General features: G+C 41.4%; 1 protein-coding gene across 2 annotated transcripts in view; it reads left to right on the forward strand.

Annotated features, from left to right (window-relative positions):
- The window catches only part of SRGAP1 (SLIT-ROBO Rho GTPase activating protein 1), a 311091-nt gene extending 297374 nt beyond the window's left edge, over positions 1-13717 (forward strand). For both annotated transcript variants that reach the window (XM_027542431.1, XM_027542430.1), the window contains exons 20-22: positions 845-979; positions 1089-1428; positions 8633-13717. In XM_027542431.1, coding sequence (XP_027398232.1) covers positions 845-979; positions 1089-1428; positions 8633-9010 — 853 coding nt within the window. In that variant the 3' untranslated portion in view covers positions 9011-13717. The remainder of the gene's footprint in view (positions 1-844; positions 980-1088; positions 1429-8632) is intronic.
- The last annotated feature ends 5031 nt before the right edge of the window (positions 13718-18748 follow it).

An 18748-nucleotide genomic window follows, 5' to 3' on the forward strand; every position in this document is an offset into this window, starting at 1 on the left:
TCCCAGCAGGTCTGGAGCAAGGACTAGTGAGAGATACCTTTTGAAGCTTTCAGGTTCTTAGAAAAGTACCCTGTGCAAAGGCTAGTTTTAGGAGCTGAAGTGGCACGGCTAATTCCTAAAACAGTGCTGCCTCTTCCCTTGGTGTCTGTTTTAATTCCAAATTCCCCAAAGAGAGGCTACTGACTTCAGGTCTAAAGAGAATCATCTCCAGGCTTCTTTTTTAATTTTGCTTATGAGAAAGCTCTACTTTCAAAAATACTTAAAGTGGTATCTTCCCATCTGGTCTTAATATTAAGTGAAAGAAACAAGATACAAAATAACATGTGCAGTATAATCTTAATTTTGTGACTATGGTATTTCACAATGCAGCACCAATTTATGAACAGCTTTTCAAGGTAAAGAGAAAAATACCACATAAAATGGATACAGTGATTGATTCAGCCTAATTTTAAACTGTTAAAATGTCTCTCAGAATCCAAGAAATATTATGTGTGTGTGTGTTATGCAAACATACAGTCCTAAAGTACAGAAACATATAAATATATACAGTAAATACTATACATACATGTGGACATTCTTATAGATAGGTATGCCAGGCAGAGGAGAAAAGCTGAGAAAGACATTTTCTAGAATTCAAACAGTGGTTGTCTCTGGATGTTATATTATGGACGATTTGTCATCTGAATTTTCCAATTTACCTGCCATGAAATGATGCTATATTTCTAGTGAAAAGAAACAAGTTATGTTAGTAAGAGAAAGATTTACATACAGAAATGCCATCACTTATTCTTTTGTCCCCATTCATCAAGCAAAAGACCCTCACTCTTGATTCTTACTGTCTCAGGGATGATACATTTTCAGACACTCTGAGCCAGAAAGCTGACAGCGAGGCCAGCAGTGGGCCGGTAACTGAAGACAAGTCTTCATCCAAGGACATGAACTCCCCAACAGACCGACATCCTGATGGCTATTTAGCCAGGTAGGTGGACTCCCAAGCCTCCACTTCTCCAGGGGTTCTGAGGAGCTGTGGCATCCACAGCCTTGCAGAATTACCTAGTGTGACAACCTCTGCTATTCTCTCTGTCTAGACAAAGAAAAAGGGGAGAGCCACCCCCTCCAGCAAGGCGTCCTGGCAGGACCAGTGATGGCCATTGCCCCCTCCATCCCCCACATGGTCTTTCCAACTCCTCAATTGACCTGGGGTCCCCAAGCCTGGGCAGTCATCCCCGGGGCCTGCTGCAGAACCGTGGCCTCAACAACGACAGTCCTGAGAGGAGGCGTCGGCCAGGCCACGGCAGCCTGACCAACATCAGCCGCCATGACTCCCTCAAGAAGATCGACAGCCCTCCTATTAGAAGGTCCACATCATCAGGGCAATACTCAGGCTTCAACGACCACAAGCCGCTGGACCCAGAAACAATCGCTCAGGTAGGCTGCTTTGAAGAGAATATTGCATGCTAAGTACCAGGGTATGATGAAGGTGGCATTACAGGAGTTACTTTCTAGAGCCATATCTTTTGTATAGAACCAACTAAAGAAAACAGGAATTAGCTCATTCTTTGAGGCCATTTGTTCATCCTAAAGGAAATAAGTCCTAAATATTCATTAGAAGGACTGATGCTGAAGCTGAAACTCCAATACTTTGGCCACCTCGTGCGAAGAGCTGACTTATTTGAAAAGACCCTAATGCTGGGAAAGATTGAGGGCAGGAGGAGAAGGGGACGACAGAGGATGAGATGGTTGGATGGTATCACCGACTCAATGGACATGGGTTTGGGTGAACTCTGGGAGTTGGTGATGGACAGGGAGGCCTGGCATGCTTCGGTTCATGGGGTTGCAAAGAGTCGGACACAACTGAGCAAGTGAACTGAACTGAGGCCATTTGTTACAAGAAGGGCCCAGATATTGGGTTGGCCAAAAAGTTCATTGTAGTTTTTCCATAATATCAGAATGAGGTTTTTGGCCAGCTCAAGGTATCATAGTGATTTAAACAGAGACATGGCAGAAATGTAAGACCGAGGAGAGTCAAACCCATCACTCCTAAATGGCCAGAAAGATTCAGAAAAAAAGAATGAGGAAAGACTAGCCCTCCCAGATCTTGAACGTATGCTTGAGCTAGTAAAACAGACAAATCAAGGGAACAGAATCAAGAACCCTGAAACAGAGCATTTTTAGTGTATGATGAAGGTGACACTTTCAATTTAGGAAATAAAGGATTAGTCAGTAAAGGAAGTGAAAAATAATGGTTGGCTGTTTGAAGAACAACAAGCCCAGCTACTGTGTCACTCCTGAATGCACATGTATCTTCACTTCCCAAAAATGACTGCAGAGAAGGGCTTTGTAGTTTTTTTTCTAATGATTACAATTGACAAAGTATAAGTAAAATAATATTAACAAATTTTTCCATCATTCTACCATTTTTTTCCTCTGGCTCTTTTTAAAGCACAAGCCATCAGAAAATATACGTATGACAGAAAAACAAACAAAAAACTGAATCACTATCCTGTACATCTGAAACTAACACAATATTGTAAATCAAGTATTCTTCAATGAAAAAAAAGAAAAGAAAATGTATGTATGGCCAGTGAAAAAGGAGGTGAAATAGATTCAGGGTTCGCCATTTTAGTAATCTTAAAGTGCCTTCTAGCTACCACTGAAGCTTAAAAAAGTGAGTGAGAAATTAATGAAACAAACATGGGGAAGTATTAAAGATGGGTCATTTTTAACAAAGAACACTCCAGGAAAGCTGCATTTTGATATGACAAATTTCCAAGCTATTTTCAATTGTCCTAACTAAAAAAGAATTTTGGAAAGCAATTAGATTACATGGAGAGTTTAATGTGTTTTTACAAAATTAATCCAATTTTAAGTGCACAATAATTTTTCAGCAAAAATCAAAAAGGCTTTTGACCTTTTTGGGTTTTTGTCTATTTTAGAAGGCAATGCAGAGTCATTTGAGGTGTATTTAGAACCAGTGATATTTGACTATAATTGAATTTAATGATTTGAAAAATCCATAACATCATTGCTTATAAAAAGCATACTAAACACTATTTAGGTTAGAGAGACATGGAATTAGGAGCTTAGTAGTGGAAAGGCATAATAAGGTCTACTTTAACCCTTTTGCTTCTAGAACCAGGAAATCTTTTAACTGTAAATCATAAAAACAAAAACTCAACAGATAAACCAGGCTCTGCATGTTTTCTCTGGGGCTAATACTTGTAAAAAACAAATCCATATATTTAGCACCAAATGGAAATCACATATGAAAATAATCACTTGTAAAGTGATGTCATCCTCACAAAATGGCTTCCAGCTGTATCCTTTATTTATCTTTCCATCTCTCATCTTCAGATTTTCCCGTGAGGATAAGTGAGCCTGCCATCATGGTATTCATACCAAAAACATGCAAATTCTTTCAGTAAATAAGTGGAACCCCTGATAGAGCTTTTTTAAAAATGCGACTTATCCTTATGTGATCACTGGATCTTTGTTTATTCATTTAGCAAGTCTTTATTGAGCACTTACTGTATGGCAGCTCCCATGATAAACGTTATAGACAGAGTTAAATCAGTGGTCAGTCGCTGCATGAAGGTACTTGTAAATCAGTGAGGGAGGTGGGTGTGGAAATCAATTCCTGCTCTCCAGAGCCGCAAGCTAATGCTCGAGGTGAGTGGAAGTCCTAAAAATGTAGAGAAGAGGCATTTCAATCACACTAGTGCAATGGCGCTCTACCTACCTCACACAATACTTGTGTGTGTGTGTGAATAAACAATGTACAACAGATCCTCTTAACTTTTTTTTTTTTGGAATTTAGTTGCTTTACAGTGTTGTGTTAGTTTCTGCCATATAGCAAAGTGAATTAGCTGCACATATACAGAAATCCCCTCTTTGTCACCAGTGAGCATTGAGTAGAGCTCCCTGTGCTACACAGTAGGTTCTCACCTTCACCTTTTCTAAGTGTTCAGTTCAGTTCAGTCACTCAGTCATGTCCGACTCTTTGCGACCCCATGAATTGCAGCACGCCAGGCCTCCCTGTCCATCACCAATTCCCGGAGTTCACTCAGACTCACGTCCATCGAGTCGGTGATGCCATCCAGCCTTTCTAAGTGTACAGGTCAGTAAACTATTCACATTGCTGCGTAACAGATCTCCAGAACTTTTTCATCCTGCAAAACTGAAACTCTGTACCGATTTGAGAACAATGTCTATCTTCCCCTCCCACCCGCCCAGGTCCTAGCCACGACTATTCTACTTTTTCCTTCTATGAATTTAACTACCTCATATAAGTGGAATCATGCAGTGTTTGTCTTTTTGTGACTGGCTTATTCCATTTATATGGAATATAAAAAAACATATAAAGCCCTAAATACAATAAAAAGGAAAAATAGAAATAGTAAAACAAATGTATTTCAGTTAATGATTAACTAAACTAGAAGATGGGCTTCCCAGGTGGTACTGGTGGTAGAGAACCCACCTGCAAATGCAAAAGATATGAGAGATACAGATTCAGTCCCTGGGTCATGAAGATCCCCTGGAGGAAGGCACGGCAACCCAGTCCAGTATTCTTGCCTGGAGAATCCCATGGACAGAGGAGCCTGGAGGGCTACAATCCATAGGGTCAGACACAACTGAAGCGACTTTAGCACACATGCACACTAGAAGACAAATGAAATAGTGAGATGCTTTCACTTACATGTAGACTTACCATAAATACAATTAAAAATGAATATTGAGGGGCTTCCTTGGTGGCTCAGTAGTAAAGAATCTGCCTGCCAGTGCAGAAGACGTGGGTTTGATCCCTGATCCAAGAAGATCCCACATGCTGTGGAACAACTAAGCCTGTGCACCACTACTATTGAACCATTGCTCCAGAGCCCACACGCTGCAGTTAGTGAGCCATGTGCTACAACTGTTGAAGCCTGCATGCTCTAGAGCCTGTGCCCCACGACACGAGAAGCCACTGCAATGAGAAGCTGGCACACCACAAATAGAGAAAAGCTCAAGGAGCAATGAAGACCCAGAACAGCCATATGTAAATGAATTTAAAAAATTTTTAATGTACATTGAAATGAGTAGTAACTAGTCTCAACTCAGTTTCCATAATGGTGTTCCCATGAGTGTTATGATTTTTTAAAGTGGTGGACCACCCTCTGTCAGACATGCTAAGTCGCTTCAGTTGTATCCCAACTCTTTGCGACCCTATGGAACGTAGCCTGCCAATCGCCTCTGTCCATGGGTTTCTCCAGCAAGAATACTGAAGTGGGTTACCATGCTCTCCTCCAGGGGATCTTCCCTACCCAGGGATTGAACGTGTGACTCTTTCGTCTACTGTATTGGCAGGCAGGTTCTTTACCACTAGTGGTCATACAGTTCTAACCAAAGCAGAGTAAAATTTACATGATGGTTTCATTCTTAGAAAACTCAACACTATATAAATATATATGTGTATATATATATAAGAAAAGAGTTAAGATATGTAAGATAGATAGATAAGAAAGAGTTAAGTTCTAGACTCAGATTATTATAAAAAAAATTTCACCTACATAAATGTCTGGAGGATATTAAAAAGTTGAACAAGATCTGGGGCAATTCATTGCATGTAAATTATCTAAGACATCCAATATCTCTGCTCACAAAATGCTATCCAGTTATTTGGACATTTAAAAATACACAACAGACCATATTACAGAAATGCTCTCTATGGAGCAGTACCACTACTATTGAGACCTACTGAACAGAAGCATCAGGGAAGGCTTGAAGTGAATTTTGAAGAACTGATAGAAGTTAGCCAAGTATATAAGAAGTGCTCAAAAATTATTTGTTGAATGAATGGAAAAAATCTGATTTTTCATGCCTATTCACTTTTCTTAAGAAATTGCTGGTCTAAATTTAAGCCACCTTTTACCATAGACTGAGATAGAATTCTATATAAGATGTCAGCATGTAAGGTCAAAACCACCAGAAGACTGCCAAGTGCCTCAGAATGGCCAGTGCTTGCTCTGTGGCTCCATGAGCTATTGGAGCCATTTCATCTGTCTCCTGCACCTTCAGAGTCACAGTAGTTATGTGAAATAGCATTGAGTTTATACACATTACACATTGCTGTTAAAACAGTCATGCTTTTTGCTAGTCTGCTTGCTTTGAAGTATGTGAGTTTCTGTGAGGCTTAAAATGAAGAAAGTAGGGAAAACCACTAGACCATTCAGATATGACCTAAATCAAATCCCTTATGATTGTACAGTGGATGTGACAGATTAAAGGGATTAGACCTAGTAGACAGAGTGCCTGAAGAAGTATGGATGGAGGCTCGTAACGTTGTACAGAAGGCAGTGACCAAAACCATCGCCAAGAAAAAGAAATGCGAGAAGGCAAAGTGGTTGCCTGAGGAGACTTTACAAATAGCTGAGGAAAGAAGAGAAGTGTAAGGCAAAGGAGAGAGGGAAAGATATACCCAACTGAATGCAGAGTTCCAGAGACTAGCAAGGAGAGATAAGAAAGCCTTCTTAAATGAACAATGCAAAGAAATAGAGGAAAACAATAGAATGGGAAAGAAAGACTAGAGATCAAGAAAATTGGAGATAAAGGAAACATTCGTGCAAAGATGGGCACAATAAAGGACAGAAATGGTAAGGACCTAACAGAAACAGAAAAGATTAAGAAAAGGTGGCAAGAATACATAGAAGAACAGTACAAAAAAAGATCTTTACAACCCGGATAATCATGATGGTGTGGTCACTCACCTAAAGCCCGACATCCTGAAGTCAAGTGGGACTTAGAAAGCATTACTACAAATAAAGATAGTGGAGGTTATGGAATGCCAGCTAAGCTATTTCAAATACTAAAAGATGATGCTGTTAAAGTGTTGCACTCAATATGCCAGCAAATTTGGAAAACTCAGCAGTGGCCGCAAGACTGGAAAAGGTCAGTTTTCATTCCAATTCCAAAGAAGGGCAAGGCCAAAGAATATCCACACTACTATACACTTACGCTCATTTCACATTCTAGCAAGGTAATGCTCAAAATCCTTCAAGGTGGATTTCAGCAGTATGTGAACTGAAAAATTCCACATGTACAAGCTAGATTTGGAAAAGCCAGAGGAACCAAAGATCAAATTGCCAATATTTCTTGGATCATGTAGAAAGCAAGGACATTCCAGAAAAAAAACATTTATTTCTGCTTCATTGACTACACTTTTATGTGGATCACAACAAACTGTGGAAAATTCTTAAAGAGATGGAAATACCAGACCACCTGACCTGCCTCCTGAGAAACGTGTATGCAGGTCAAGAACCAACAGTTAAAACTGGATATGGAACAACAGACTAGTTTAAAATTGGGAAAGGAGTACAACAAAGCTGTATTTTGTCACCCTGCTTATTTAACTTATATGCAGAGTGCATCATGCGAAATGCTGGGCTGGATGATTCACAGGTTGGAATCAAGATTGCCAGGAGAAATATCAACAACCTCAGATATGCATATGATATCACTCTATGGCAGAGAGTGAAGAGGAACTAAAGAGCCCCTTGATAAGGGTGAAAGAGGAGAGTGAAAATGCTGGCTTAAAACTCAGCATTCAGAAAACTAAGATCATGGCATCTGGTTCCATCACTTCATGCAAATAGATGGGGAAACAATGGAAACAATGACAGACTTTATTTTCTTGGGTTCCAAAATGACTACAGACAATGATTGCAGCCATGAAATTAAAAGATGCTCGCTCCTTGGAAGGAAAGCTATGACAAGCCTAGATAGCGTATTAAAAAGCAGAGACATTACTTTGCCAGCAAAGGTCCGTATAATCAAAGCTATGGTTTTTCCAGCGATCATGTATGGATAGTGGAGGACAGAGGAGCCTGTCATGCTACAGTCCATGAGGTTCCATAGAGCCAGACACAACTTAGCAACTGAAAAACAACAACAATATGGGTTATGTACATTACCTTTAATTATCAACTTCATCTGTCTCTCTGATTACTTTTTTCCAGTTAATTATTGAGTTATTGACACACAATACTGTACATAAGTTTAAAGTGTATAGCATACTGATTTGACTTATACACATTATAAAATGATTAACACAGAGGGTTTAGTGAACATCCATCATCTCATAGAGATGTAAAATTAAAGAAACAGAAGAAAAAAACATGTTTCCTTATGATGAGAACCATTAGGATTTACCCTCTTAACCACTGTCATATATAACCTACAACAGTATCAATTATGTTTATCATGTTGTACATTCACCCATAGTACTTATTCATCTTATAACTGGAAGTTCATTTCTTTCAACTGCCTTCATCCAGTTGCCCCATCCCCCCTGCCTCTGGAAACCACAAATCTGATTCCTTTCTCTATGAGTTTGTTTTTGAAGTATACTTGACCTGCAACGCTAATTCCTATAACACAATCTGTGCTGATGTTCTCAGTCATGGCTGACTTTTTGCGACCCCATGGACTGTAGCCTGCCAGGTTCCTCTGTCCATGGAATTTTCCAGGCAAGAATACTGGATGGGCTGCCATTTCCTTCTCCAGGGATAACACAATCTAGTGATTCCACATTTCTGTACATTTCAAAATGATTGCCATGATAAGTCTGGGTTACCATCTGTCATTTGTTTTTCAACAGGATATCGAAGAGACGATGAACACTGCTTTGAATGAACTCCGAGAACTGGAGAGACAGAGTACAGCAAAGCATGCCCCCGACGTGGTGCTGGATACCTTAGAACAAGTGAAAAACTCTCCCACCCCCGCCACCTCCACGGAATCGCTCAGCCCTTTGCACAGCGTTGCTCTCAGGAGCTCAGAGCCTCAGATTCGTCGGAGCACTAGCTCCTCCAGTGACACGTTGAGTACTTTCAAGCCTGCAGTGGCACCCAGAATGGGCGTGCAGCTGAAGCCCCCAGCCCTTCGGCCGAAACCTGCTGTTCTTCCAAAAACAAACCCGACCGTGGGGCCCGCCCCGCCTTCCCAAGGTCCAGCAGACAAGTCCTGCACAATGTAACACCCACCTGAGCATGGTCATCTGGGGTGATGATTAAAAAGAGAAGACGGATTAGTGACAAAAGTCATAGATCCATAACTTGCGTTAGTCGTGTGCTTATAACTGGAGATCTTTTGGCTTTTCTATGTTCTCGAATGTAATGTCTGAGATTAGCTAAATAACACGGGCATTTGTATTTTGTAATTTTTTTTAAATAACTGGACATATGCCATTTTAAAGACAATAGAAACACTTAGACTTACTTGAAAATCCAATGCTGCACCGTTTGTATTGAACACAGCACCGCTCTGCCCTGCACATTGCACAGCGCTTCAGGCTTAGTGTAGCCCGGTGAGTCAGAAACGCCAGCATCTCAAGGCAGGAGAATCTCAGTGCCAGGCCCTGGAGTGTAACCAGTGTTGGTCGGTGGCACTTGGGGTGATGCTGAAAGGTGACAATGGTATTGTTTAGTAGCTGACAGTGAGTACCTCTGATCTCATGAAGCAGGGCTGAGACCAGCCCAGGCTGCGTACTTGCTGTTGTCACAGTGGGCTGTTCCCAGTGGGATTTGCAGCACACTGCCCAAATGAGTAGGATTGTCTTTTTCCTAACAGTCTTTTCCCTGGGCCCAGGTCAAATCTTAGCAAGGGGCGCTAGAACCTCTGCAGTTACTGCACCAACTAAATCTGGGAAAGGAGAGGGGACAGTCCTCCAGAGCTCCTGCTGGACTCTTCCCCTGAGCCTGATCAGGCCCCGGGAGGGTTTCCAAGTCCATCCGCTGCATTCAGCACAGACCAGAACAGTCTAATTTTCAAGACTTTCTGGTTACCCTATTCTGTCCACTCCTTCAGAGATCTGTTGTTGCCTAGAAAATAACTTCCAGCTCCCGTGAAGCCCTGTGTTTTTCCTCTTCAGCAATGGAGAAAGTGCTTGGTTCACCTGGCCTTCTCTTCCCCTGACTAGAGGATCTGGGTTCCCCTAAACATGCTGCAGAGGCCTCTTGATCCTAAATTGAATCCCCAGCTTCCCTTGCCAGCTGTCTCTTCAAGCTGTGGTCTGGTAAGAGCCAGACCAACGCGGGAAGACGACCCCATGGTTCCAGCATGATCTCCTCCCAGTTGTTCAGCCTGGAACCAGGGCTTGCTTTGTTTTTTCCCAACTGGTCTCTACATCACTCACATAGTCAGCTCCAGTCCATCGGGATCCCCTTTCTCTGACATCCTCACCCATAGTCTTTCTTTAGCCCATATTTATGCTCGGTTTCCCCTCTATCTTAAAAAGAATACCTTGAACTCTGTTTTTTTTTTCTAAGGTACAGATCACCGCTGTTCTATCAGCAGCCACTTATGCCATCTGTAAGCATTGTATCTACTCTGTCACTGAACTTACTGATGAAGAGGGTTGGTTTGTTTGCTTTTGGGGTTCCCCCCCCTAAAAATGGATAGCCAGAACTAATCCCTCTGGAACACTTTGATTTCAAACTGGCAGCCAATCGCATGCCCACCTAAGAGTTACAGTATGGACTTTGATTTCTCAGCTCAATGGGGAATGCATCAGTGTGGAAAAAAATGGGGATCTGTACTAAAACCAAGATCGTTACTTTGATCTCTACCTCAGTTTGCCAGTCTGATCATTCTAATGCAAAGAGAGGTTTCATTTATGAGGTATTGTTACCTTTGAAAATCACACTGCTGGTTGCTTGACTGCAGCCTGATTTCACAAATGGACTAGTGAAAAAAAATTACTTCAGGTATTTCCAGGTATTGTAAACCTCTGAATTTTTGCAACCATCCTTTTTACCCATTTTGATAAAGAGGCCCAGCCCAGCATCTTGTGCAACCCTCCCAACCTTTTCCTTGAGCTTTATTAGTCTTTCAGCACCTTTGGAAACCATGGAAACCCAGCCAGGACTGAGCTCTGAGTAGCACCAAGCCTTCTGGACAATCTTCCCAAATGTCTGGAACATTGAAACTTTTAAGAATAATCTCCCAGTTCTTTCTCGATTCCACTTTGCTCTCTTAATTCTCTGTTGTCCAATAGGGAAACAGAAACAGAGAAAGAGGTGGAAGTAATGGTGGAGGAAACTTTAAATCTTTTAGAAATTAAAATAAAGAAGGTTCTTATAAAGCCACTTCCTTATTTGATGGAAGAGGCATCAAAAGAGAAGAGGTGTTTTGAACTTACTCATTTGGGGAGGGTGCTTGTACAAGCTTTAAGTGTTCCAGATCTTACTCGTGCAACGCAATTTCTTCAGACTTCTCCCTGGTAACCTTCCCCAGTGTCTCGTCCCTTTGGTGTTGACACCTGTGATGGGATGAGGACTGCCTTTCCACCCTCCACATCAGGACTCTCCTGCCTTGGAAGGCAGAGGACACGCTGCTCCAGACCTCAGAGCCTCAGAGGCTGTGCCTTCTTCCAGGAAACAGCTCCTAACCCTCTCCCATCACTCCCTTTCTTTACCTGTCTCCGTCTTCGCTATTACTCTGTTGTCACCTGAGGCTTTTTTTCCCCTTCAATTCCCAGGAAAGGATGTGACCTCAGAGTGAGTAAGGACTCAATAAGGACTCACTTATCCTTACTTTGTTTAGTAAAAGTCTAAGATTCCAAGGATAAGACAAGATGGCCCCTTCACAAAGGATCAAAAAAAAAACACCCAATGAGTTCCTTCGAGGGTTTACCTGCAAGTGGTCCTCTTGACAGCCAAAGTGTAGCCCTCAAGGAATGGGAAGAGAAGAAAGAAAATAAGTTCCTAAAAGATTATACCCCGGTTTTAAGAATCTTATCATAGATCCTCATGTGCAGTTTGGGAAGTGAGTCATTTTGGTGATGGGTAAATGATAGTTCTACAAAGATTACCTGACTCCACTTACACAAGAATATGTATTCACAGCTGATATAACTGAATGTTCACATCCCATCCATAGAACTCACTTAAGTAGATTTACCAAATTGGCCTTTGGGTTTGGGTGAGGATGCTTGCAGTGAATCATTAGCATAGAGTGAACTGTTCTTAAAACATATTTTCTGATGAGTGTTCTGAAAATTATTTCAGTTTGTTGAATGGCCCTTTGTAGAGCTCCATGTTCAAGTTGGGCATAAATGCCATTGTTTAACAATTTTGCACGTTTTCACACAATGTAATCTTTTGATGCCCCTTGAGCAATCCATAGAATAATGTATAGCAGGGTCCCACTTAATCTACTGAAATGAATATAAGCAGTGATCAATGGATATAGAGCACCAAGGGTCAAATTGTATGAGTTTTCTGTCTTTGTTCTTTTGCCATTCCCAAAAATGGGTTCATAATTTAAGAAAAAGGAAATTAAAAAAAAAAAACCAGGGACATGGAGGCCTCCTTAGTATTTGGGAATGAGACATAGCCTCTAGGGTCTATAAACTAAAGAAACTTTAGTTTGGTAATTACAGTCTCTGAAATCCAAAGTTTAAGAGCCTATGGTTCTGTTGGGTTTGGAAGACTTCAGATTTGGGATGTCATTCCTGACCACAGTAATGAGAGGCCATGAATGCAGGAAGTGCGCTGGGGGCTGAGTCTCGGCTCTGAGTTACTTCCCATGGAGACTTGGAACTGTGGGGCAGCTTAGAAGTGGAGACTCTTCCCACAGAGCTCCCTAATGGAGGCTAGCACCTGAACTAAAAGCCAACCTCCAGCTGGGCTGGGGTGTCAGGCATGGAGCAGGGTGACTCTGGCACAGCTTTGTTCAAATCAATAAAACAAACTGGAAATTGAGCTTTCACTTACCCACCCTAGTATACTTTCTTTTTAAAAAAAAATAGAGTCTGTATTATAATCAAAATGGTACCTGTATCTTAAAATTACGTAGGGAATTTTGTATGTTTAAATAATTGTACTGGGTTCCATAATGCTTATCTTAGAAACTGTTTAGTAAAAGAAAATATATAAACCGTGCATTTGTGAATGCCCCCCTTTAGAACATTCTTCCAAGTTCAATGTATAGTGTGATGGTTATTATAGACGTTTAAAGTATAGTAAGTGGCTGTGTGACAGGAGAGACTGCTATTTACCTACTGACTTAAGAGTTAACTCCTGCCCACGTAATTAAATCAGTATTGTCCTTTCCTGTTGGTTTGATCAGTTGCAGTACTGGTGGCTTCCTGCTTGTGACTGTTACCTAATCGTGTCAATGTACATCTGTAGTATGTACATGTGAAAGTGCCTTTCTATTTTAGGAGTCTTAGCCTTGCTCTTTACTGTTGCCCCACACACTTCTGCCCGACACCCAATTCCTCGCCCACTTGAGTGTTTTGCAACTTAACTCCACTCTCTCCCAGCTTCCTTTCTATGCCTCGGTGCTCAGTATTGTCCCGTCTTGCATCCTCGTCCGTCATGGTCAGGTCATGGTCATCAGACATCGTTTTCCCCTTAGCCGTGACTGTGCCTTTCCCTCCCTACAGTCACTCTCTGGGTCCCCGACACCTCTCCCGCTCACGAGCTGCTGATGGCCATCCTGTCCTCCTCGGCTCTGTACTGCCTCTTACCATGACATTTCCTTGTCTCTGAGGTGAAAGTAAAGGGGGATGCTTTTCTAGTTCTGGAAGGGAAAACAAATGTTTTGTTAATCTGTTGTGACAATGCACTTTTCTGTATAGTACTGTACATTTTCGCATGTACCATTCCAGGCTTCGGTATCCAGTCAGGTCTGTTCTCCACGGTGTACCTTTATAATAAATAAGATAGTGCTGGCTGCCTTTGTCTGCTTCCAGTCGGGTCTGATTCTCTGCACTTTTCCATTTCTTTTTTTCTTGTCACTATTAACCCTTTAGAGAGCTGAGTTGCCTTGAATTGTTAAATCACGTGAAACTACCTTTCTTTTTAATGTTTTTCACCTCACTTTCATTTTTGTTTGTGAATTTGAAAATGGCGCCTCATTCACAGGGCTTTGTCTGTGAAGCCAGGGTTTTTTAGAATAGTTTGGAGACCCCTGTGTAGTGAGAGAACAGGTCAGGAGGATCTTAAGCGGCTGAGAAAGCAGTCCTAAACATTCTAGATTGAATTTTCTCCTTTAGAAGGAAGTTTTGACATGGTCAACCTTGTCAAGCTGACTTTGGGATTCATTTGAATATGCAGAAATGCAATCCTCAGGTTTAGACTATGTTTAGAGTTCCCCCACGTATAGATATTTTACCTTCAGTCTTACCTTTTTTTGCCCCGAATTCTTGAGGACTACCAATACATAATATAGCTTTGTAAAACTGTATCAGTAATGTGCAGATTGTATCAGCAAAATGTCAGATTGGAACAGTTATGAGATGTAAAAAAAAAAATGACATAAATGGAGGGGAATAAACTTTTATTGAAGCATAAAATACATAGAGAAAATTATAGAAATCATTAGCATAAGAGTTTTCACAAAGTGATGCCCTATTGCATCCACCCCCAGATCAAGAAGCAGCATTGTAACAGCCTCCGAGAAGCTAGGCTTGTGCCTCTCCAAAGTTAATCAACATCCTGACGAGTAACACCAGAGTTTGGTTTTGTCTGTCGTTTTTCTACAAATGGACTTGCAATATTTAGATTTTCTCTGGCTTCTTTTCTTGACATTTTATGTTCAGGAGAGTCCATGTTGCTAAATATAACTGTGTGTGCTCAGTCATGTCCAAATCTGGTGTGACCTCATAGACCGTAGCCTGCCAGGCTCCTCTGACCATGAGATTTTTTAGGCAAGAATACTGGAGTTAGGTACCATTAACTACTCCAAGGGATCTTCCCAACCCAGAGATTGAACTGCCATGTCTTGCATCTCCTGCATGGGCAGGTGGATTCTTTACCACTAGTGCCACTTGGGAAGCCCTATAATGGCACCAAATGGCCAATACGGAAATCAGATTGATTAGGTTCTTTGCAGCCGAAGATGAAGAAGCTCTATACAGTCAACAAAAACAAGACCTGGAGCTGACTGTGGCTCATATCATGAGTTCCTTATTGCAAAGTTCAGGGTTAAACTGAAGAAAGTAGGGAAAACCACTAGGCCATTCAGGTATGACCTAAATCAAATCCCTTATGGTTATACAGTAGAGGTGACAAATAGATTCAAGGGGTTAGATCTGGTAGACAGAGTGCCTTAAAACCTATGGACAGAGGTTTGTAACATTGTACAAGAGGTGGTGACCAAAACAAACCCAAGAAAAATAAGTGCAATAAGGCAAAGTGGCTGTCTTAGGAGACCTCATAAATAGCTGAGAAAAGAAATACAAAAGGCAAAGGAAAAAGAGAAAGATATACCAAACTGAATGCAGAATTCCAAAGAACAGTAAGAAGAGATAAGAAAGGCTTCTTAAGTGAACAAGGCAAAGAAAACGTGGAAAACGAGAATGGGAAAGACTAGAGAGCTCATCAAGAAAACTGGAGATACCGAGGGAACATTTCATGCAAAGATGGGCACAATAAAGGACAGAAACAGCAAGGACCTAACAAGCAGAAGAGACTAAGACAAAGTGGCAAGAATACACAGAAGAACTATACAAAAAAGGTCTTAATGATCCAGATAACCACAATGGCGTAGTCACTCACCTGGAGCCAGACATCCTGGCGTGTGAAGTCAAGTGGACTTTAAGAAGCATTGCTGTGAACAAAGCTAGTGGAGGTGACAGAATTCCAGCTGAGCTTTTTAAAATCCTAAAAGATGATGCTGTTAAAGGACTGCACTCAATATGCCAGCAAATTTGGAAAACTCAACAGTGGCCGCAGGACTGGTAAAGTTCAATTTTCATTTCAGTGTTCAAACTACCGTACAATTGCACTCATTTCACAGGCTAGCAAGGTAATACTCAAAATCCTTCAAGGCAGGCTTCAACAGTACGTGAACTGAAGACTTCAGATGTACAAGCTGGGTTTAGAAAAGGCAGAGGAACCAGAGATCAAATTGCCAACATTTGTTGGATCATGGAGAAAGCAAGGGAATTCCAAAAAACATCTGCTTCATTGACTATGCTAAAGCCTTTGACTCTGTGGATCACAACAAACTGGGAAATTCTTCAAGACATGGGAATACCAGACCACCTTACCTGCCTCCTGAGAAATCTATATGCAGGTCAAGAAGCAACAGAACCGACATGAAACAACAGACTGGTTCCAAATTGGAAAAGGAGTACATCAAGACTATGTATTGTCACCCTGTTTATTTAATGTATATGCAGAGTACATCATGTGAAATGCCAGGACTGGACCACTCACAAACTGGAATCAAGATTGCCTTGGAGAAATAGTAATAACCTCAGATATGCAGATGATACAATTCTAAAGAGCCTCTTGAGGAGAGAAAGAGTAGAGTGAAAAAGCTGGCTTAAAATTCAACATTCAAAAAGCTAAGATCATGGCATCCAGGTCCATCATTCCATGGGGAATATATGGGGGAAAAGTGGAATCAGTGACAGATTTTATTTTCCTGGGCTCCAAAATCACTGCGGACAGTGACTGCAGCCATGAAATTAAAAGATGCTTGCTCCTTGGAAGAAAAACTATGGCAAACCTAAACAGTGTATTAAGAGAGACATCACTGCCAACAAAGGTCTGTATAGTCAGAACTATGGCTTTTCCATTAGTCATTTATGGGTGTAAGCATTGAACCATAAAAAAGGCTGAGCACCAACAAATTGATGCTTTTGAACTGTGGTGCTAGAGAAGACTCTTGAGAGTCCTTTGGACAACAAGGAGATCAAAACAGTCAATCCTAAAAGAAATCAACCCTGAATATTCATTGGAAGGACCGATGCAGAAACTGAAGCTCCAATACTTTGGCCACCTGATGTGAAGATTCAAATCACTGGAAAAGACCCTGAAGTTGGGAAAGATGAGGGCAGGAGGAGAAGGGGACAATAGAGGATGAGATGGTTGGATGGCTTCATCAACTCAATGGACGTGAGTTTGAGCAAGCTCCAGGAGATAGTGAAGGACAAGGGAAGCCTGGCCTGCTGCAGTTCATGGGTTCTCAAAGAATCAGACTTACTTTGGGACTGAACAACAACAATAAATATAAACATAACATTATAAATATAACTGTAGTTTTCTCCATTTATGGGCTGCATAGAATTCTATACGAATATGCTTACTGTTATACTTCAGTACTTCCTGATTAAACTTTTGGAATGATATGCAGAAATCTCTAAACATGGACAAATTTATGAAAAAAGAAAGGAAGACCACCTATTTAAAGAAAATGTTTCCCCAAACATAATAGAATGACTTTGAACTTAGCCATTAAATGGAACACCTATCTGAAAGCAGGTATGTACCACTTTAGGACCTGAGAGTTGGATTTAGAGGCTGATCCACAGAACAAGGACTTTCCAGGTAGCACCAGTAGTAAAGAACCCACCTGCCAAAGCAGGAGACCTGAGTTTGATCCCTAGGTCAGGAAGATCCCCTGGAGGAGGGCATGGCAACCTACTCCAGTATTCATGCCTGGAGAATCCCATGGACAGAGGAGCCTGACAAGCTACAGTCCATAGGATAGCAAAGAGTCGGACACAGCTGAAATGACTGAGCACACATGCACGCCACAGGAACAAATGCCCAAATCAGACTATAGGATTGTTCCAGAAAAGCCCCACTGTCCTGCTTACCCTTCACTACTATCCTCCAATCCATGAGCCTCGACCAGCCACAACCCTCCCAATCTGTGCCTGCACCCCTCCCTTCTGAATTAGAGTTCCACGTGGGGATGTCTGGTTGTCACCTCCCACTGTTCATATGCCAGCATCTCGTAAGAATATTAGGAAGGAAGGGAAAGGAAATTTTCTGGATCCTACCTTGAGTAGTTGGGACTCAAGCAGAAAGTTCCCAAGCTTGATCTGAAATGCCCAAAAGTTCCTGGAAGCCAAAAATTATGGCAAAGTCCATTCCACGGGTCATAAATCCCCTTTTGGATTTTAGAAAATAGGGTTATGATCCCTTTGGGAAATTAATCACGGTGAGGTTCATCATTCTTCAGTAGACTTTATCTCTACAGTGGATAGAAAACTTGCCTTCTACAGTGAAAAATCGTGATTTTTATTAAGATTACTCCTTAGTTACTCCTGGAATGTTAGGTCCATGAATCAGGGCAAATTGAAAGTGCTCAAACAGGAGATGACAAGAGTGAACATTCACATTCTAGGAATCAGTGAACTAAGATGGACTGGAATGGGTGAATTTAATTCAGATGACCATTATATCTACTACTGTAGGCAAGAATCCCTTAGAAGAAATGGAGTAACCATCATGCTTAACAAAAGAGTCCGAAATGCAGTACTTGGATGCAATCTCAAAAATGACAGAATGATCTCTGTTCGTTTCCAAGGTAAACCATTCAATATCACAGTAATCCAAGTCTATGCCCCAACCAGTAACGCTGACGAAGCTGAAGTTGAACAGTTCCATGAAGACCTACAAGACCTTCTAGAACTAACACCCCAAAAAGATGTCCTTTTCATTATAGGGGACTGGAATGCAAAAGTAGGAAGTCAAGAAACACCTGGAGTAACAGGCAAATTTGGCCTTGGAGTACAGAATGAAGCAGGGCAAAGGCTAAGAGTTCTGCCAAGAGAACACACTGGTCATAGCAAACACCCTTTTCCAACAACACAAGAGAAGACTCGACAGATGGACATCACCGGATGGTAGACACCGAAATCAGATTGATTACATTCTTTGCAGCCGAAGATGGAGAAGCTCTATACAGTCAGCAAAAACAAGACCGGGAGCTGACTGTGGCTCAGATCGTGAACTCCTTATTGCCAAAT

This window comes from Bos indicus x Bos taurus, chromosome 5, assembly GCF_003369695.1.
Source record: "Bos indicus x Bos taurus breed Angus x Brahman F1 hybrid chromosome 5, Bos_hybrid_MaternalHap_v2.0, whole genome shotgun sequence".
NCBI lineage: Eukaryota > Metazoa > Chordata > Mammalia > Artiodactyla > Bovidae > Bos > Bos indicus x Bos taurus.